This window comes from Impatiens glandulifera, chromosome 7 (assembly GCF_907164915.1).
Source record: "Impatiens glandulifera chromosome 7, dImpGla2.1, whole genome shotgun sequence".
NCBI lineage: Eukaryota > Viridiplantae > Streptophyta > Magnoliopsida > Ericales > Balsaminaceae > Impatiens > Impatiens glandulifera.
This window is the reverse complement of record NC_061868.1, coordinates 2,194,001-2,217,008: the sequence shown is the minus strand read 5'-3', so window position 1 is coordinate 2,217,008 and position 23,008 is coordinate 2,194,001. Positions and strand designations below refer to the sequence as shown.

The window sequence follows — 23,008 nt, the reverse complement described above, 5'->3', positions numbered from 1 at the left end:
ATTGTTCTACTTCCTTAAACAATGGATCTCAAAGAAATCTGGCAAACAGATGACTTCAGTTTATACAAAATTATTCTCTTTTTTAAAAAAAAAAATCTGCAGAAATTATATTAGAGAACATATCGTTTAATTAAATATATTTATAATAACTAAATATAAAATTAATTTCAAAACTAATAATAAATAAATGACACCAAAAGAATTTTATAAATATAAAATCATTTTATTTTGTAAAATGTTAAAAAATTATAAAATCAATAAAACAACATTTTGTTTTCACCAACATACATGGTAAAAAAAGCTAACAAGATTTAATGCAATTATTAAACATCACTAGATATCAGAATCATATTATGAAAGAACAAGATACAAAAAATCATTAAATACTAATAAAAATGGTTCAATTTCTTGATTTTTAATTCCAGTTACACATTCTGGTTTTAATGGCAATAATAATGCCTACATGAATATGATTCAATGCTTGAAAACTCAAAATATATCAAAACCTCAAGGCTGAATTGAATGAATCTAGTAAAATACGATTGGAGGGGACAAACCTCCCATGATGAACACCATTCAATTCGTAAGCACCTGACCGGTTTTCCCCCCATTCGTCGGAAACATCAAGACGGCACTGTATAATTATAAAACACATAGGAAAATAATAAGTATTTCAATGTTGTCCTAATTTGGTCCATGATTTAATGATGTAATAGTGAATTATTTGGCCTCAAACAAGGCCTTAAAATGTGTTTCATGATAGGGCCATTGTGTTGTCAAGTAAGGCCATGTTTGTTGTGGGTTATTTGAGATTATTTTCATATGACCCACTATGAAAAACACGCAAAATATAATACAAGCATGAATAAGAAAATACTGCAAAAAGAGAAATCAGATGCGTACTGTATGTGGATGTATCAATTTGCTCAGGTAACTCTTTGATATCTACCTCAAACCTTTCCTGGACCTGCCCAAGTGATAACAAATCAAAGGTTCAAACCAATGGTACTGAGGAGCAATAAACAAGAATAGCACATGATAGGGCTGTTTTAGTATACACTTGTTTGTAAATGAATTGTGATCCAGAAAAATCTACATTTGGTTTTTGCAAAAAATCCCAACGATCCAAAAGTAATCTATTGAGAAAGATAATCTCTATACAAAATGAAGCAAAGAAATTGTATACCAAATAAAACAACAAAAGTTGCAATTATAAGCTGGAGCATTAGAGAGAAAAATATCTTATACCAAATGGAAAAAATAAAAATCACTTTCGGTTTAAACTGTTTTGGCAACTTTTCAGTAAGACTGTTATTGACACATATTTTGACAAAATACTAGCTTCCAAATAAATATTGGTAAACACTTTTTCATGTAGATTATGCATGATTAAAAAAATATACATTTGTTATGTTTGCCAAAATTACCTAGATCCAAACTTAATTTGAATGTCACCTTTAAAAAAATAAGTATACTGAATGAAACCAAAAATTACACTATAACATAGATCATGGTCTACAAAATAATAGATAATTTTAACTCTGATGGTTTTCTAATGAGATCACGAAATCACAACATTCATATACATACCTGATTGAGAATAGTGGAATCGCCTCCAGAAGAAACAAAAGTAATGGCAAGTCCTTTGGTGCCAAACCTACCAGCTCTGCCTACCTGCAGGCATGAATCAAACATCGCACTTTAAGAATAAGGTACACGGGAAACTCACTCAAATCATGTGATAAAATTACAGGACTAGTGACGGAAGATTACACGATGGAGATAGGTGTCGGCTGAATCTGGCATGTCATAGTTGATAACAATGTTCACCCGCTCTATATCAATACCTCTTCCAACTAGATCCGTAGCCACAAGTATTCTTTGTTTTCCCTCCTTGAAACTTCGATATCGGGTCAATCTAATGCAGAAAATCATCAGCAAAAGGGGATGCAAGCAATGAGTAATACAAACCAAGGTCAATTGAAGAAGTAATTATTTCTGTATGCGGATACAAAAACATTTGGAAACTAATTTAATCAAACAGAGTTCATAAAATTATTTTTGTTTTTCAAATGTTGTCTTTTATGTACTCTAGAGGATACAGGACAAACACACTAGTGTCACCAAGTATACAATCTGTTAGATTTATGAGAGAAAAGAAGAGAGTACTTTTATTGATAGGATAAAGACCAATATATGGGAAAAAGGAGATTCCTTTATCCGTACTTAATTTTTTTTACATTTAACTATTATAAAAGGATGTTTTATAAATTTTACCCCAAATAATCCATTTTTCAACAAACAAGTATTACCAAAAATGAGGGTTATTTAAAAATCAAAAAAACTACATCAAACAAGCTCTTTAAAGTTTAGGGATTATCTCTATGGTGGGCCTAGTTTGAGTAGGGGGGCGTGAGTGGGTTCAAAATGTAGAAGGCTTGTGTGAACACAACATCGAGCGTGTGAATAGGGGAGCGATCTGAGTTTATGAAAGAAAGGTTATGCAAGCCAAGACAATTTTTATAATTCAGCTCAAAGTTGAAGTAACATGGGTCTTTTTAGGGCTAAGGAGGATACTAGTAGGACCTTTGAAAGGACGTAGGAAAATATAACATGAGCATGAGAGTTATAAAGTATAAAATAATAATCTAACAAGAGCATATACCTCTCTTCTTGCGACATCCCAGAATGGATGCAGATTGAAGGAAAGTTGCATTCCACTAGTAGTTTGTTCAACTCAGCAGCTCTGCCAACACTCTTAACAAATATAACTACTTGATTGAAGTCCAATGCATCAAGAAGGTCATTCAGCTTGCGGTTTTTCTCTCCCTCAGTCAACTTAATGTAATGCTGAAAGGTAAATTAAAAGGCAATTAAAGATGACATCAATTGGAGTAAATGTCACAAAGGGAACACTAAAATGCAAAATTACCTGAACTAGACCATGGAGAGTTAACTTTGCTTCATCATCAACATAAATTTCCATAGGCTGAAACACAGATGATAACAGGTTAATCAATTGATAAAAAATGATGTTTTGTGAAAAATCACAGATTTAAAAATACTCTATAATAAATTTGTGAAAAATATATTTGAACATAAACCAAATGAAGCCAAAATAAATTACACTATAATTTAGATCATGATATTGGAAAATGATTTGTATATCAAATGAGGCAACAAAATCACTAGCTCGTGATAAAAAATAATAATCCTATTATGATCCAGAAAAAATATTATACCAATAAAAAATTATCAATTTCAATTAGAGTGATTGTGACATATGATTGAACACTAGTTTCCAAATAGGCTTTGGCACCAAAACAAAAGTTAACTACCAATGAGAAGACATTCTACAACAGAATTAAGGCCCAGCCATAAGTGGAATTATTTATAAAATCAAGATTCTCCTTTCCACTTGCCTAAAGAGTGTCGCAAATTACCCAAATTGAACTATAAAGCACATATAATGACCCCATTTGAAAACACTTGAGTAGCTGGATCTTGATTTGCATGTGGAACAAGATAAGTTTGGTATAAAGAGTGAGGTTGGATGAGATACACAAATATGGGAACAAAAATTTCAATTCGATTACTACTTGTGGCGTCTAATACCCATATATTGTGCTTTTATTCTCTCTAGGATGCACAAGTTTTGATACAAATATTTTGCTTTTATTCTCCCTAGTCACATGCCTTCTTTTAAACTGAAATCTGGGACGAATTGATATCAAACGAAAGCCCATCAAAAAACATTTATAATCACTAATTTTGATGAAAATGCTGCAGATGCCCCCCTATAATCCCCCAGCTATATGTACTATACTGCCATATTTCAAAATCCAACTATGATTGAAGTTTGTGAGATGGAAAGAAATAATGAGAGAAAGTGAATTACATCTTGCATAAACTTCTTGCAAACAGGACGAATCTCCTTGCTCAGTGTAGCAGAGAACATCATAACTTGTTTATCATGTTGAGTCAATTTAAATATCTCTTGGACATCTCTCCTCATATCTTCGATACAAATTAAGAAAGTCAGATCAGAATTCAGTAAAATAACAACTTTAAGTAAAACACACTAGTAGTAAAAAACAAGACATTTACCAAGTGACTCAAGCATCTTATCACATTCGTCAAGGATAAAATGCCTCACATTCTTCAAGCCTAATTCCTTTTCTCTAGCAAGAGCCAATATTCTTCCAGGTGTTCCCACAACAATTTGCGGGCACTCATTTTTTAACAAAGTCTTGTGAACATTGATATTGACACCACCATAGAAGACAGCAACTTTGCTCTCAGGCAAATAAGTACTGAACCTCTCAAATTCATGACAAATCTGTTGAGATGCAAAAATAGTTAGACTGTGTCATGTGTTATTAATGTGCCATGTTTGATCTAGGGTTATTTTAATAATCAAGTGATTGTTTTCAAATAACCTTCTTTAATGTAGGTTATTGAAAATTAGGGTATAAATATATAATGAAAAAATAATATATTAAAGTGTATTTTGGTTGATGATTTGATAGATGTGATTGGTGAGTAAATTGTTAATTGGATAGTGAGTTATTTGAAAATAATCTCAAATAACCCACATCAAAACTAGGCCCAAGATACTCTCAATGAAAAAGACCGAGTAACTTAGAAATGTAGGATACAAAGGGAGATTAATAGCATTTTAATTACCTGATAAGCCAATTCTCGAGTATGACAAAGGACAAGAGCTGCAACCTGTCCCTCAACAGGATCAATCTGTTGTAGAGTTGATAGAACAAAGACAGCAGTTTTACCCATTCCTGACTTTGCTTGGCAAATGACATCCATTCCTAAGATAGCCTGAGGTATGCACTCATGTTGTACTGGTGAAGAAGCAAATAAAACCGGAGAGGACAGATCCTCGATAAGTACAAATGAGCTCCCAGATCCTTGTAAGGGAAGTTATAGAAAATCTGTTTTCCTGTGCCATAATCATGAGAAAAAATAAATGTTTTTACCTGCAGAAAACAAAAGCATACAAGTCAGAAGAATAAAAATGAGGCAGCATTTATTAGAATGTGTTTGATCAAACTACAAATTCAGTGCGGAATGAGTTAAGTGTTTGAAAAATAAATGTTGATTACACAAAATAAAAATATCTAGATTTTAAGTACTTGATATCTAGTTGATTGGGCCAAATGTGGTACTAATGTTAAAAAAACATTAAAGACAATTTTACTTTTATAGTGACAATTTGATAAATTTTCAGGATTAAAATTATATATTGGACACTCTTACTGTATTCCCAGTTAAGTCATACATATCTTACCAAATTAAGCTAGGCTTTTAGCTTAATTTTAGTTGAATCTAAAAAAATAAGTAATTTTAAATAATATTCTCAAATTAACATAATTCAAATAAGCACTAAATTATTTAAATTAAGTAATAAGAAGGGATAATACAGCCTAAGCCAGACTATGTTTCTAAGTAAATCAAAATCCAATTATCAGATACAACAATTACTGAGCCTCTGACTATAAGCCTCGACATGATGAGAAACAAATAATGATGTACCCATTATGAGATGGGAAAGGTCAATATCAGCAAAAGTTTAAAATATGCAACAAAACAAGAACCTTCCTTCTCTTCTGTTACTTGAAATGGAGGCCTTAACAGGTTAAACTCTCAAAACTAATAGATGACATAAACCAAACAATTGGAATAAATCACATCTTGAGAAGTATACATCACAACAGATGTCATAACAATTATCAACCACGAATTGCATTTAAAATGAAATTCCAAATAACAGATTAAAAAATGTCTGAAACTAGATAGCCAATTGTTTGAATTTTAATTGATTTACAAATCATTTGTATTCTTATGGAAGGTAACAGAGTGACTGTCAAGAATAAGATGGCATGGTTGTAAGGACTATAAATCATTTTATGTCTGCTTAAGCATGAAATTGGCATCATATACCAAAAAACAGACAAAATAAATTTGATTTCAATCATACATAAATTACAACAACTATGAGATAGGAACTTTGCCTTCAGAAGGATGTTCAAATCCCTGGTCTACTATAGCCCTAAGAAGCTCTGGTTTCAACAAGAAATCCCTGAATCCAGAACTGTGTATTCCAACATAGCCCCTGAGATAAGCAAAAAAAAAATCAAATGAAACAAGCTCTTATAATAAAGAAGATTAATCACAAGGCAAAAAACAGCAAAATCAACAAGTGCAACCAGTTGTTGAATCACATTTTCCCATATGACAACAATAACCATGGAGGCTCGTGTTCTTTCCACCAATAATTAACAGGCCAAGACTCAACATCGAACTGCACATATACCAATCCCAAAATTCCTAATTTCTAGACCTAAATCAAGAACCAACACATTTCAAAAGGGAATCGAAAGAACACAACAAAAATAAAACATACGAACAGATAGAAGAACTAATTATGATTCCAATAGGCATAACGAAACTTACTTTTTCACAGAATCTCCATTGGTTTTTCCGTTGATAGAATCTGGTACTTTATCCTCATCCTCTTCATAGTCTACAAGATCCTCTTCGTATGCTTCGGTTTCCCTTACTTCACCCATGATCCTACACACGCGGAATCAGATTACTATCTGATCGAAATGTAATCGGATTAGCTACGAAGAAAGTACAACTATACTGAAAAGTGAGTTCATACATAATACAAACAAGCGGTCGATCGAGCTTAAGAGAAAAGTGAAAAAGAAGCTGCGTTCAGTTTCAGCAGTGATGCGTCTTCAGGGCGATTGTATCTAGGGTTTACAGGGAACGAAAATGAAGGCGGGGAATGTTGCTGAATATAAATACAGATAAGTATGTAAAGACTATTCTACCCTTTTCGACCTGCAAACCCGGTCGATCCGCCATTTCTTTTCATAATCCGGTCCAAGAAATACCTAAAATTAAAATTTAATATTATAATAAGTATTATTTTTATATGAGATAAAAGTTGTACAAATATTGTTTGACCATTTTTATTGTACTATATAAATAAAAAATTTCCAATAACCAACAAATGAAAATTGAGAAAGTTTGAGAATATTGATTTAATTTGAAAACGTTTAGATCAGGAGTTGCATCTAGGTTTTAGTAAAATAATTAAAAGTTAATTCTTTTTAAATATCTTATTATAAAATTGATTTTATTGAAATAATGTTATAAAATATATTTTAATTATGTATATTAATAAATTTAATAATATTTATTCGTTAAATTCAGTTCCACACCAATCCACCCTACTTAAGTAGAATGAGATAGGACGATAAATGCATTTTCTCGACAAGTTGTATCACTATCATCAATAGTTATTTGAAAGTGGCCCAAAACATATATTGATTTGTATTGAAAAGTCTTAGTAGCATGTAGACAGATTTAGATTCAAAACAAATACAAAACCAACTCATACTTAACCTTAATAGCATCCTTAGTCAAACACATACAACCTCTCGAACAGAAATCCGACATTTGCTAAACGCTCCTAAACAATCACCATATTTCCCATTAATACATATTTCGAAAGCTAATGATTCATCAAACCCAAAGCACGACAAGTCTATATATCATACAGCCAAACTCAACTGCTGCTAACACCACCACCCGAGCTAGAGCTAGAGCTAGTGCTAGACCCAACAAAGAGATCAGAAACCGTAGTAAGCCAGCTCACAATAGAAGAGGAAGCTGACCCAATGGCACGATGGCAGTAATTATAGCCATACCAAACTCCATTGGGAATGTAAGTATTGTATTTGAAGGTTGTGTAGCCAGTGTAGGAACTATACACTTGAACAGTTTCGGGTAACCAGCCATCTTGTCCGGTTCGGTAGAGGTACAGATAACAGACTGAGTATACACATGGTCCGGAAACTTGGTATGTATCAACTGAGCAACGCTCGAAGGCTCTTGTTGAAGGATCATCTATCCTAGGAGCATAAACCTAGTGTATGAAGGTGAATTAGATTGCAATTTATTAAGAATAAACTCTTTTAAAACAATAATCAAAAGCATAACCTTACATGAAAAAGTGGAGCAAAGAAGAAGAGCTAGGAAATGTTTGATAATCATTAGTTAAGCAAGTGTGTGGTTGAGACCCATTTGAACAAATTTGGTACTTTTGTTTGTGTATTTGGATCCGGATACAAAAATGTTTGAAAACTAAACTTAAAAATCTAAATTATCAAAGTTGAAGCAAAACTATAATTTAGATCATGCTCTATAAAATAATTTGTATACTAATTGAAACAACAAAAATCACAGTGTAATCTAAATCATGATCCAAAAATATCCTTTAATTTTAGTTTTGACGATTTTTCAATGAGATCATGATTTTGACGATTTCTCTAGATAAGTATGATTTCATGACAAGCACATATAGTTTGATAGAATTGCAACGTGAGGCTCCATAAAACTATAGAATTCACTTTTAAGATCTTTTTATGAAAATGTTTTGGTAATTAGGGTGTACCGGCCAACTTTTCCGACTAATCCTAAAGGAGGCTAGCACAACAACCCACAGTCATAGTCATGAACTCCGAACTTTTAGTCAAAGCCTCTTGCTAAACTAGGTTTGATGATCTTTTTATGAGATTACTCCCTTAAAAATTGAAGGTGTTTCTATTCCTAAGCACACCCATTAAACATGAAACTCAAAATTTCCAAGGCAAAAGATATTGGCTTCGATTCTTAGAGGTTGTTCTCCCCAATCGTTAAGCTCAATACATATATATTCACAACAAAGCAAGAAGTTAGTAAGGAAACAACAGATACAATCAAATTTTGCAAGCCTGATTCATGAAACTTGAAGCAAATGCTCAAAATCATGCAAAAAGATCACTCAATCAGGCTCACAATGAACCAAAATACAGGAAAATTCATAATTTCAAAACAATCGTAGAGATTCATTCATCACAACCTCTTAAACATAATACACCTAATTAATTTCTAAACAGTTTAATCCAAAAACATGAAAGTTGGAACTAAAGCAAAATCCTCAGATCCTCTGTGTTCAATTAAGAACCAAACTGATCGTTGACTATAAACATCTAATTCAAGTAAATATAGGTTTCCTTTTCTCAATAAACCCTAACAATTTACTGTAACTTAGTTTCAATCATACAAGATCTTAATCAACAGATTGAAATGCGGAGGAGGAGGAGGAAGATTGATTAACCTGATACCCATAAGCATCTCCAAACGAGAGACTAATCTGATCTCTAGTGTATTTAGGAGAAGAACAACTCGTCTTTATAGTGACAGTATAAGAACAGGAAGCCGCGTTATCCTAAACAACAACAGTAGCAACATAAGCAGAAGAACAATCATGTGAATGATGGATAAATCATGAAGATATGAAAAAGAACCTGAGTGGAATTGATTTGAAACAACGGTTGACTCTGAGGTTGAATCATCATCAATCGAGCATCTGAAGAAAGTAAAAACAGCGACAAGAAGAGCATCAGCATCAGCATCAGAGTGGAAGTCATCGCCATCTTTTGCACTTGTTACAAGTGTGGATGGTTAAGTTCACTCCGATGATGGTCGGTGGGTGATCGGAAGGAGATGAATTCGGATTTATCTGTGTTTATGATGAGAGAAGGCAAATGCAAGGAAATGGCCGGTAGAAAACAGAGAAATCTGATTTATTGACTTCCCGACAAACTTAGACAGACCGCGAGGTACACGTGTATTTCCGACCCTTTGTTTTTATCTCTTTATCTTGTTTTTTTTATTAATAATATTATTTAACTATTAATATATATATATATATATTAATATATATATATATATAATTAATGATTAAATTGTCAAATGACTCTTACCGGCTAAGATTTCAGATTCTATTTTTCAATTTTTCAAACAAAATTTATTATCAGTGTCATATTTATAAATAAATAAATAAATAAAAAATTAATAAATTTCACTAATTTAATTATCAAATTTTAATAAATATATATTTTTGATTAATTCTATAAAATTTCAATAGTAAAAAAGATATTTAATTCAATAAAATTTAATAATTAAATCAGTGATATAAATTATTTATTTATTTATAAATATCATATATATATATATATATATATATATATATATATATATATATATATATATATATATATATATATGATAATAATAAGTTAACTGTTTTTTAAACATCTCATTCTATATTAAAAAAATCTTTAATGATAAAGAGGCATAAATGGTGAAATTCTGAAAAATTGGTGTGAGCCTCAGAATATGAATTTATTATAATATTTATACTTATAACATACTAAAAATAAATAAAAATTTTACAAATAAGAGAAATAAAACATATTTTTTACCATCTTTTGCAGGTAAATTTTTCATCAAGAAAATTTTAAATTAAATTATAGTTGTTGACTAATTGATCTTGTTTTAATATGCCAACTGCAAATCAATTCTTTATTAACTACCAAATACCTCATGCAAGTTTAGTTGTCACGAAAAATGAGGAGGTGAATGATGGTTGTAAGCCTTCTTCACATTCAACCACGGCTAGTTTTTGCTTATTCTCTCTTTTGTTTTAGTTTTATGTGCAGTTTTATATTTTAACAACTTTATCTTTTTCGTCGTTCATACAGTCGCAAACCATCTATTTAAAACATTGATAAGGAAGACTGGAATTTTTGCCGCAACCCTTGCGCCAATATTCAAATACCACAATATCACATCTCTCAACCATCATGCTTCGTTAATGTGATTGATCTTTTTTCGTCGCATAATTCTTATTATTAAGTGATTGATCATGTTCGTCCGAAAATATATAATAAAATATACAACTTACTATCTAAGTATTGCAATTCAATTAGAGTTTTATTTGACACTATAATCACAATCATTGTTGCTGAAAATTTAAGGTTTGTTGAAAACAACATATTTTTTTGTAGGGTTGCATTGGTTATTTAAGAGGCCATTACTTATAAATAAAGAATACAATCTTTTTTAAACAAATAAAATTAAAAGTAAAGTGACATTTTACCAATAGTCCTTAAAGTTATTATATTAATTTAAAATATATAGATACTATATTAACTTAAAAAATATATGGTGCCGTCTATTATATCAACGTCTATTATATCAACGTTTATTTTCATTAAAACCTTATAACCGAAATTAATCAAACCTCACATTGCTTCCGGTTTTCAGTTTCTTTAACACCCATGTTCAAAACGGAGGATATGATTCGTATATACATGGCTCACCCAGAGTCCCATACGTCCGATAACAATTTAACATTCAAAAACATAATTTATAGGTCATTTTAAAATCATGGTTTCTTCAAGTTACATTTATATATTAATAGTAAAATACTTAAGAATAAACATAAGTCAATATGTCCGAGTGGTTAAGGAGACAGACTTGAAATCTGTTGGGCTTCGCCCGCGCAGGTTCGAACCCTGCTGTTGACGTTAATGTTTTTTTTTTCCAAATCCAAACAAGGAACAGATATTTGAAGTTATTTTCCATAAATTAATATTGACCATATGTTAATCCTATTCACGGTGCTCCACTGAAGTGTCTGTTTTCACGCATTTCTTTTCTCTCATTTACATTCTTAATTATCAAACCAACTTCCTTAATTACTTCAATACAAACATCCTCTTACCTCGTACGAGTAATTCTATTCTCTAATTCATGTATCTTAATCAAGCCTAATTTCATTATCTAATGTGAAAAAAATTGTATGCAGGCTCAAAAATGGCACAAATTTTGCTTCATGGAACACTTCATGTCACCATCTTCGAAGTGGATAGGTTGAATACCGACGGAGGAGGTGGGGGGGGATTATTCTCCAAGGTAATGTATATATGAGATTAATTGATCATCGTGTTTTCTTTGTGGATAATTCGCAATCTTTTGAATTGTTAACCGAAATTTATATGACAATGCTTACGTTATTCTTGTTGATCTTGTTATGAACATGGTTTGTTCATAAACTCAAATAGAATCAATTCAAACCTAACTATTTGAAATATTTTGTACCTTGATTGATTCGAATAGGACGAGAATGATATTTACTTAAAGTCAACCACTTTTTTTACTGGGAAAATAAATCAAGTTGATATAAATTGTTATAAATAAATCAAAATGCTTCTTCCAACATAAAAAAATTAGTCAATGAAAAAGTCTGATTCAACATGGATTTCAATGTTTTTATCATGGTCGAGCTTTGAAATTTGTTCTTCTGTCATAACTAAACTTTCGTTTTTTTTAGATTTGTCTTGTTCCTACGTTATTTTAATCATTTTACGATTCATTATCATCTTACAATGTCTTAATAATCCAGGATGAGCACAACACTCGACGATTTAACAGGGCATGACATGAACCCTATCTAATCAGTCATCAAACACTATAACCAATGATCTTCGGTTTAAGAAATAAACACTTTAACTAATTAACTATATTAACAATATACGACAATGTTTGAAAACACCTAAAACAGGACTGAAATTGTGTTTGACAAATTTTTTTATTAAATTTGTTAATATTATATAACTAATTTATATATCAGAACATTATCTCGTGTAAATCAATATCCGAACAAAAATTTTGAATAATTTTTAGATTTTTTCAAACCCAGACCTAGCTCCGGATGAGGTGTTTTCAAACAAGGTGTAATCTTATTTATATTTGTCTATTATTCTCCTTACTTGTTTATTTTTTGGTATGTAGATCATTGGTAACGTTCAAGAAGCTGTTGGCATTGGAGAAGGACATCCAAGAATCTATGCATCAATTGACCTAGAAAAAGCTAGGGTTGGTCGAACAAGACTAATAGAAAACGAACCAAACAATCCAAAATGGAACGAATCTTTTCACATTTACTGCGCACACAATGCTGCAAACGTTATATTCACAGTAAAAGACAGTAATCCAATCGGAGCAACCCTAATCGGAAGAGCATATTTACCCGTTCATGAACTTTTAGACGGTGAAGAAGTCGACAAATGGGTAGATATTCTAGACGATGATAAAAACCCAATAAGCGCCGGTTCAAAAATCCACGTAAAACTACAATACTTCGACGTAACTCGCGACCGTAATTGGTCACGTGGTATAAAATGTTCCAAATTCCCTGGTGTACCATATACATTTTACCAACAAAGAACGGGTTGTCGTGTTTCTCTTTTTCAAGATTCTCATGTACCCGACAAATTCATGCCGAAAATCGGTCTTCAATCCGGACAAGATTATAAACCTCATAGATGCTGGGAAGATGTTTTTGATGCTATAACAAATGCTAAACATTTGATCTATATTACTGGTTGGTCTGTTTATACTGAAATCAGTTTGATAAGGGATTCTAGAAGGGAAAAACCGGGGGGTGACGCTACTCTTGGTGAGATTCTTAAGAAAAAAGCAAGTGAAGGAGTTAGGGTTCTTATGCTTGTTTGGGATGATAGAACTTCTGTTGGTTTATTGAAAAAAGATGGATTAATGGCTACCCATGATGAAGAAACTGAGCAGTATTTTCAAAATAGTGATGTTAATTGTGTTTTGTGTCCTCGTAATCCGGATGATGGTGGAAGTACTATTCAAAACTTGCAAATCTCTACTATGTTTACTCATCATCAAAAAATCATAGTGGTTGATCACGATATGCCGTCATCTTCTGGTGGATCATCTGGTCACAGTCAGAGGAGGATAGTTAGTTTCGTGGGTGGTATTGATCTTTGCGATGGACGATATGACACTCCTTTCCATTCGGTTTTTCGAACTTTGGACACCGCCCATCACGATGATTTCCATCAACCTAATTTCACTGGTGCTTCGATTGCGAAAGGAGGGCCTAGGGAGCCTTGGCATGATATTCATTCCAAACTCGAAGGTCCCATTGCATGGGATGTTTTGTTTAACTTTGAACAAAGGTGGAGGAAGCAAGGTGGTAAAGATTTACTACTTAACTTGAGGGATCTTGATAATATCATCGCCCCTCCATCCCCGGTTATGTTTGCTGATGATCAAGAAACATGGAACGTTCAATTATTTAGGTATGTTACAAATTTGATTAATTACTTAATTCTTTATTGACATGACTCTACCATATATGTTACTAGGTCGATAGATGGTGGAGCTGCCTTTGGATTTCCCGACTCCCCAGAAGACGCGGCGAAAGCTGGACTTGTGAGTGGTAAGGAAAATATAATCGATAGAAGTATTCAAGATTCGTACATCCACGCGATTCGAAGGGCTAAGGATTTTATTTACATCGAGAATCAATATTTTCTTGGAAGCTCTTTTGGTTGGGATGCAAATGACATTAAGGTTGAGGAAGTTGGGGCTTTACACCTTATTCCAAAAGAACTTTCACTAAAGATTGTTAGTAAAATTGAGGCGGGAGAGAGGTTTACCGTTTATGTAGTTGTTCCGATGTGGCCGGAAGGATTACCCGATAGCGGTTCGGTTCAGGCGATATTGGATTGGCAAAGGAGGACTATGGAAATGATGTACAAAGATGTTGTTCAAGCTCTTGAAGCTAAGGGTATTGAAGAAGATCCAAGGGAATATTTGACATTTTATTGTCTTGGAAATAGGGAAGTTAAGAAGAGTGGTGAATATGAACCTTCTGAACGACCAGAACCTGATACGGATTATATTAGAGCTCAAGAGGCAAGGCGTTTCATGATATATGTTCATGCAAAAATGATGATAGGTATGTGTTGCTCAATAATCAAATAACTTATAAGAAAATGATTCCCTTAAACCCGGGTTTGTTTATATTGAGGAGGTAAGGATTATTTTTGGATAAAAATACTTAAACAGATTAAAATATAAAGTATTTTAGTATAGAGAAATGATAGGGAGCACGACTTTGGGGGAGCGACTCGTACAGCGAAAATGACCTCGCTGTTATACGAAAGTGACCTCGCTGTTATACAAAAGAGACCTCGCTGTTATACAAAAGAGACCTCGTCCCTTTTGTATAACAACGAGGTCTTTTGTATAACAGCGATGTCACTTTCGTATAACAGCGATGTCACATTCACTGTACGAGTCGCTCCCTCAAAGTCAATCATCGATCTTAAAATAACTCAAAATACCATTTTGTTAACATAAGGGTATCATGGTAATTTTTCACTTAAAACTTTGGATTTAACCTCAAACAATCCTAAAACAAAATCTCAAATCAAATAAAGCCCTTTAATTTGGATTATTTGGTTTAATCCAATTAAATTAGAGCTTTTTTATTGGTCTATTTACAAAAATAAAATAAAAAATACTAAAGCTTGTTCAATCAAAAAGATATTTTGCATATAAGTTTTTATTTATTTATTTGTTGTTAAATAGTAGTTTATTAAGATTATATAAGTAATACCTTAATAAAAAAAATTAGAAAATAATTTTTGATAATTATTTTATCTAATATTACTTTAGATGAAATAATATTTTAAATCATATATTTGTTAACATGTCTTTAGTACAAATCTAAACCTAACTATAGGAAATGTTATAAGTAGGCTCAATATTTAGTTTATAAAAAATAATTATGATTCATGCAGGTTAAATCTTAATAAACCTCATCAAACAAGTGTTTGATAATTCTTGAAAAAAATAATAGAATATCAAAACAATCTTATTTATATTATCTTGAACATTTTTGGATAATTGTAGGATACTTATATGCAAATTAATGTTTAACCACATGCTAATTGTTTATTATAGTTGATGATGAGTATATTATCATTGGATCTGCCAACATCAATCAAAGGTCAATGGATGGAGCTAGGGACTCTGAGATTGCAATGGGAGCATATCAACCATTCCACTTAACTAAAGGCCGAAGTCCAGCACGTGGTGACATTCACGGTTTTCGCATGGGACTATGGTATGAGCATCTCGGTATGCTCGACGAAAGCTTCCTCCACCCAGAGAGTGTCGAATGTGTGAAAAAAGTGAACCAAATGGCCGACAAGTATTGGGATCTATATGCGAGCGAACAAATTCAATGTGATCTGCCCGGGCACTTGCTTCGCTACCCGATTGGTATATCGAGGGAAGGAGAGGTTACTGAGTATCATGGAACCGAGAATTTCCCAGATACGAAAGCTAGGGTTTTGGGTGCGAAATGCGATTTCATGCCTCCAATCCTCACTACCTAATGCATTTTGTTATACTTTTATCACATGACACTAAACACATCTTAGTTTTTTTTGTTGTTACAAGTGAATACTTGTCATATGGAGAAATGTTTTATTTAATTTGATGATAATTGAGCTAAAAGAATGGTATGAGCTTACTGTAGGCTCTTGCTATTAAGTTTAGTCTCAATTTGTCAATTAATGTATAGAGGAAACAAAATAATTTATCCTTTTGTGGGTATGTATTTTCAAATTAATTAGTTACTTACAAATACAATTTATTGATTCTATTTGGATTTTTGGTTTATTTCTCATATTGGAATTAAAATTCTCTTATACAACTTAGATGAAGTATTAAGTTTACTTTCATTTTTCGCTTTCTTATTTTCTTTTGTGTTTCCATTATTACTATTTTCGTTTAATTTTGTTGTCATTCTTTTACGATAATTTACGATCTTATAACCATTAGTTTCCAAAATTAAAAAAAAAATGACACTTTGACCAATATATATAGTACAAATATAATAACACTTTTAACACAAATAAATTTGACAAATTTAATCAATTTTATTAATAAATATGTATTTTTCTGATTTGAAAATTATATAAAAAAGATTGTAATACCTCTTCAAGGAAACCACTTAAAATTGTAATTATTTTATAACTCAAAAACACATTTTCCGACATAAATTGTTTTCATTGGAGGTGATATAAGGATAAATTTAAAAATTAGAGTTAGGTGTTTTGAACTTAATGCAAGTAAAATTATGTTTTTTTAAACGTGGAGAATTGAGGCGTGCATTGAATTGAGTATGGTTTGTTGTTTTTAAATTAGATTTGTAAATATACAAATCTTATAAATAATGTATATTTTTAATAAATTTGTCTTAGAAGGTGTAGTTTATTTTTGGTCCATTCCATCATACTCTTATAATGATTTGTCTCACTTCAATTTGTTATATTCTTAAATAATTTATAACAAATTATATTACTACAAATAAACATATGATATGAGATTTATCCTTAAACATTCCAATATGATAATACTTTGATTTTATAATTAAGAGATTGTGGGGTTAGTTAATAGTTACCCCATTAAATGCATTGTGAGTATCTAAAGAAAGACAAGAAAACAAAAGTAGTCAGTCTGCCATTCACATTCTCCAAAAATAAATAAAAAAAGTCACAAAATTTGTAAATTTTTTAATTTCTCAATTGGTGGAGAAGCTACCAATGGGTGTTATCCATTGTCTCCTTTGTCCAAACAAAGTTGAGCTCTTCACTTCTTATATCCAATTTCTAAAAACAAACCCATTTATTTCCTCTCCTGCCAAATATAAACCCTAATCTCTCTCAATTCATGATCCAATCTAAGAGGCAATTGGTTAGTTGACATTATGTTGTTGGGTCCTATAAGGTGATTTCAAAACATCAATTCATCCATGGGTTTGTCTTTTGAGAAAGATTTTCTAGAATTAATGGATCACCTTCAAAAGTATATGAATATTTCTGATTCTAGATGTCCTTTATTCATAGAGGATGAGGAATGCATTAATCATCTCTTCGAAAGGTGCTCTTTTGCGTATACTCTTTAGGCAAATTTTTTAATCACATGATTTTCTCAATTTCTTGAATAAATGATCAAATATCAAGAATTTTGCTATTGTTAAAGTTAGGGAAACAAGTTATATGCTAATGTTTTCATATGCTTCTTCGGCGCAATTATCTACCTCCTTTGGGTCGAAAGGAATGTAAAAATTAATTTTACCCAGGTTCGTGTAGGACGTGGATCAAATTTGAAATGATAATGTTATGGACAGAAACTCTCGTACTCAGACGTGAATGTAAATGAACAAAATTGGATTCTTAACCAAAATTAAAGTATTAATTCTGGTGAAGTCACTAGTATTACTTTCTTCAAGGCGCTTTAGCTTAGATTAGTCTCCAAGTTATGTTGGTTGATTTCTCTTTGTATTTGAACTCTCATTTTCTTTTTCTTTTTAATCAAGACAAAGAGTGTTTTGTCTTAAAAACTTAGGTTTATTTCCCCTTTTTGAGTTTGTAATTAAATGATGTTAATTTCGTTTAAAAAAATGATATATATATATATATATATATATATATATATATATATATATATATATATATATATATATATATATATGACATACTTGATTAGATAGAAAAGATTGTAATATATTTTTAAAGAAACCACTTAAAATTTTGATTGTTCTGTATCTCAAAAACACACTTCGACCTAAACATTTTAGCGATTGGAGGTGATAAGACCCTATGAAAGTGTTTCAACTTAATGTAAGTAAAATTATGTTAGACTTAATTAATGTAAAATTTTCTTTTTAAATGCCAATAATTGAACCGTGAATAGAGTATTGCAGTTTATAATATTGACAATTAGATAATTAACTATTTTTAAGATTTGTAAACAAACAAATTAAATCCAATAAATAATATATATTATTTAAGCTCAATACAATACCTTAAAAATATGTCTTAGAAATAAGGATAACAATTTGAAACCGCCCCACGGCAATTAAACTAAATTGTCCCGCTTGTGGAGGTTTTTCCCTAGTTTGATCGTTAGTTGACCAAGGATGGGGCGGTGATGGTATTTGTGTCCCCCGCCTCAGCCAATCCAATCTTACTCAAATTTTGTCATGAACATTATAAAGACAATTAAATATATAAAACCATCAATATATTAATTTATTCATTATATTTTATAAGAGTTTTAAGTTTTTTTAATAATATGATTTTTTTAGTATATTACAATATATATTATATTAAAAAATTAATTTATATAATTTTATCATATATATTATTTTTAGAGAATAAGATATAAACGGTGCTCCGCAGAATTTTTAAAACTGAACAGGACTAGTATGACAGTAAAAAAAATCTCCGAAGTAAAAACGGGGCGGGAATGATAATACATTACCCGCCCTAACCGTTCCATTTTCATCCCTACTAAGAAAACTTAGAAGGTGTGGTTCATTCCATCGTACGCTAATAATGATTTGTTTTTCACATAAATTTGTTATTTTTTTAATAATTTAAAACAAATTGTTTTACAAATAAACATAAATATGATAGAGATTTATCCTTAAACATACGAAACAAGGCATTTTCCAATATGATAAGTTTTTTATTTTATAATTTTTGGGGTTAGTTAATAGTTGCCCACATTAAATGCATTGTGGTCTCTAAGCAAAGACAAGAAAACAAAAGGTAGTCAGTGCCAATCACAATTTCCAAAAATAAATAAAAAAAATAGTCAAAAATTACAATTTTATTACTCATTGGTGAAGAAGCTACCAATGGGTGTTATCCATTGTCTCCTTTGTCCAAACAAAGTTCTCTTCTTTATCCATTCACTTCTTTATATCCATTTGCTTCAAACAAACCCATTAATTTCTTTCCTCTCCTGTCCTCCCCCAATATAAACCCTAGTCTCTCTCCTCTCCCTCTCTCTCTCTCACTGAACCTTATTCTTCTCCTCTGCAACAGTTACAGCTAGCTAGCTATGGTGCCTTCTTCATTACCAACACAAAGCTTCTTCATCAAGATTGCTGTCTCTGCCACTCTCATTATCTTTCTTCTACCTTTGCTATTTTCCATAACAGGTATTCAAACAAAACTGTAACAATAATAACATATGTCATGTAACTTTTATTCAATGTTTCATGTCTCTCTCTCTTTGGATTCATTTTAAAACATTTTAAAACAAAGATTAATAATATATAAATTCATGTTCTTCTCATTTGTTTTTGCTTATGTGATGAGTTTTGCTTTGGATTAGGGTTCATGTCAAATATTGGCAATAAAAAAACATATATATATATATATTATATTATTATTGTAAATTGACTTGAAATTAATTACAGTCAATTTTGTTTTGTTATTATAAAAGCTTATCTGTCATCAATGATATTATGGTCGTGAGATGACAGGAGAGAGAGTTTATTCAATACCAATAATTTTTCTTTCAACAGTATACCGACAATATATATATTTTTCTTTTTCATTCGAATAATTAATTTATAAATTCACTATTATAAAGTAAACTATATTGAGTTTGTATAAAAATAAAACATTAATTTATTTGATACTTAAAGCCTGTATTATAGTGGATTTTTGTAAATAATATGTGAATTAATATTAAAGAAAAGTACTTAAATTAAGAGTATAATTATATTATGACGAAGTTAATTAATTATTTGAATCGTAGATGGATCTGAAGGAATGAAAATGGTGTTGGGTTCACGGCCGCCGGGTTGTGTGAACAAATGCATGAATTGCCGACCATGCATAGCGACTTTAGTGGTTCCTCCTCGACCAAAGAATTTTAATTCTCGAGGAAATGATGATAATGACGGTTATTATCTTCTCTCTTGGATGTGTCGATGTGGGAAGAAGATTTATCAACCGTAATTTGCATTTGTGGAGACTCGTAACTTAATGATATTAAGATAATTATTAATTTATGTATTTGAAATGAAGCTTATTTATTTGAAAATGATATAAGAATAGGATGAATGTGTGTTTGTGTATTGTACGTGATGGGAGCAGGAGGGAAGCTGTTGGGGGTTGAGACAAGAGAAGACCTTAAAGAAGAAAGGAACGGTCATGTCTTGTACCTAACATTCACTTGTTAAATCAAACCACAGTACTCACTTTCTTCACTGTTTTTCAATCATTTTTTTTAATATGTCTTTTCTTTTCATGTACCATTTGATTGAAAAATCATTAAAATCTTTAGTATATCAGTTATTAAAACAAAGAACAAGAAAAAAAAAGAGATGCATTATGTACTTGAATTTTTAATTAAATCGAGGTTTGAAAATAAAAGGGATTATTTGAGATTTATTTAAGGTAAAGTATTAAATTAGAGTTGAACTATGGGAGATGATTTTTAGTATCCAAACATGGCAATTAAAGTTGTCTTGTGATGAAATCTTTTAAAAGAAAATAGATACAACATACCTTAAAAGATCCAACTACTTGTTACATGAAAGAAGATGATAAGGAAATGGTTTCACTAAAATAGAAGAGAGAGCTGTGCTTAAAAAAAAAATTTAATGGTTGGAATAGGCTTAACAAAATAACAAAAAAAATTATGAATAAAATAAAGAGATAAATATAAATTTTGTCATACATTTTATAAATTAGAGAAGAAAATAATGAATTTAATTTAATTTAAAAAAAAAAATAAGTGTAATATTTGTTGAAGTGAGCCTACCCGAGCCCTTAGATCGACCATATATATATATATATATGGAATCGGGTATAAATTAATCATGCAAACTAAGCTTAATGACTTACTGTTAATATCCGGCAATTTAACAAAGGAAGTATAACAGTGTTGACGATGACAATATATGGCAATTGAGAAGTGTTGAAGACAATGGTGATATTAGTATTGAAATAAGTAGATAGGTGAAGAAATTAGATATTTTTAAAGTTAAAGATGAGGTGGGCAACTGAAATGATAGGAAGTTGGACGACTAGAAAAGGGGAAAAAGAATGAGAGATTGTGAATTTATTGAATTATTGGGCTAGATATTAGAGATCTAGTAGGAGGTCAATAATAATTCTATATATAATACGTAATAAATTATATCATATATAATAAAAATTGAATTCGGTTTTCGGTTTGATTTTTAAAGTTGAAACCTAAACTCGAAAACCAAATCGAAAACCGTAATTGAATTTGAATCAGTTTAAAATTTGATTCGAAAATCGAAAATATAACTCGAATTCAGTAAATATAATTCGGTTCAGACTAAATATTTAATATTTAATATATATATATATTTAAATGAAATAATGTACCTGTAATAACAAATTTAATAACGTTTTAGTTCAAAGCTAAATAGATTTTAGATAAGAGATTTAAAAATATTACAAAATAACACCAACAAAACAAAGTTAAAAATTGATTTTTGAATTTCTTATTTATAGCGATGATTGTGGGTACAAATTATACATTTTATAAATGTATAAAAGTGTAACAATATATAAATATGATGTATAAGTAAATTGTTATTTTGTTTGAATTATAAAAATTGGTATAATATATATGATTTATAATTTTGTGTTTGGGGTATAGTATTAGAATAAAATGATAATTTAATCATTTTAATTAATTAAAATGAAAAAATGAATTTAAAATTATTTTTATATAATAAATATTTATTATTATTATTTCTTAATTTATTTATCATTATAAATTATAGTATTATAATTATTTAATATTATTTTATTATATTTAATAGTTAATGTAATTTTAAATAAAATATAAAAAAATTTTATAATATAAACTATAAATTATATTCATTTAATTTAAATATTATTAATAATGGTAATAAAATAAATAATATATATATATATATATATATATATATTAAGAAACAATATTATTTATAATCTAATAAAAGTATATAAAATTATAGTAATAATAATTAATAAAATTTTCATTATAAAAATAAATAAATATTTTCTAATTATAATATTGGACTATTTAAAAAAATATATAATATTAAAATTATTATATATAATAATTATTTTAAAACTAAATATAATATATTATAATATGTTGTATATAATATTAGTAGAGGTATAAAGAGAAATTAAAAATTAAGTAATACAATATATGAAAATATTGTAATTAAGGAACTAATTGTAATTTATACAAATATTTGATATAAATTATATACTGTTACAAATTTATACCAATAATAAAACTTAACTTTGAAAATATTTATCGGTTCGGTTTTCGAGTTATTAGATTTGAGTTTTTCGATTTTTTAATTTTATTAATTAATTCGAAAACTGAACTTAATTCGAATAAATTTTAATAAAATATAACC

General features: G+C 30.1%; 3 protein-coding genes, 1 non-coding gene and 1 pseudogene across 5 annotated transcripts; 3 read left to right on the top strand and 2 right to left on the bottom strand.

Moving 5' to 3' along the window:
* Positions 1–320: 320 nt before the first annotated feature.
* Positions 321–6,798, bottom strand: LOC124945310 (DEAD-box ATP-dependent RNA helicase 15-like). 2 transcript variants are annotated; one of them, XM_047485720.1, is made up of 12 exons: positions 6,683–6,798; positions 6,472–6,591; positions 6,030–6,130; positions 4,687–4,859; positions 4,108–4,339; positions 3,899–4,017; positions 2,933–2,989; positions 2,666–2,850; positions 1,774–1,918; positions 1,591–1,674; positions 904–967; positions 321–634 (listed from the first exon to the last, which is right to left on the bottom strand). In XM_047485720.1, coding segments are annotated over exons 1-12 (1,293 nt in total). In that variant the 5' UTR covers positions 6,685–6,798; the 3' UTR covers positions 321–623. The 2 variants fall into 2 exon arrangements, with proteins under 2 accessions (XP_047341676.1, XP_047341677.1); XM_047485721.1 differs by having other exon boundaries at positions 6,472–6,617; positions 6,683–6,776.
* Positions 6,799–7,394: 596 nt separating this feature from the next.
* LOC124945311 (embryo-specific protein ATS3A-like) lies at positions 7,395–9,620 on the bottom strand. The gene is made up of 3 exons (XM_047485722.1): positions 9,381–9,620; positions 9,191–9,301; positions 7,395–7,957 (listed from the first exon to the last, which is right to left on the bottom strand). The coding sequence occupies exons 1-3, from the start codon at positions 9,507–9,509 to the stop codon at positions 7,598–7,600; spliced, it is 600 nt and encodes a 199-aa protein (XP_047341678.1). The 5' UTR covers positions 9,510–9,620; the 3' UTR covers positions 7,395–7,597.
* Positions 9,621–11,365: 1,745 nt separating this feature from the next.
* On the top strand, positions 11,366–11,447 carry TRNAS-UGA. The gene has a single exon. It is a non-coding gene; the product is annotated as a tRNA-Ser (tRNA).
* Positions 11,448–11,736: 289 nt separating this feature from the next.
* On the top strand, positions 11,737–16,142 carry LOC124944897 (annotated as a pseudogene).
* A 3,520-nt stretch (positions 16,143–19,662) lies between these two features.
* Positions 19,663–20,570, top strand: LOC124944896 (EPIDERMAL PATTERNING FACTOR-like protein 8). The gene is made up of 2 exons (XM_047485245.1): positions 19,663–19,762; positions 20,368–20,570. The coding sequence occupies exons 1-2, from the start codon at positions 19,663–19,665 to the stop codon at positions 20,568–20,570; spliced, it is 303 nt and encodes a 100-aa protein (XP_047341201.1).
* The last annotated feature ends 2,438 nt before the right edge of the window (positions 20,571–23,008 follow it).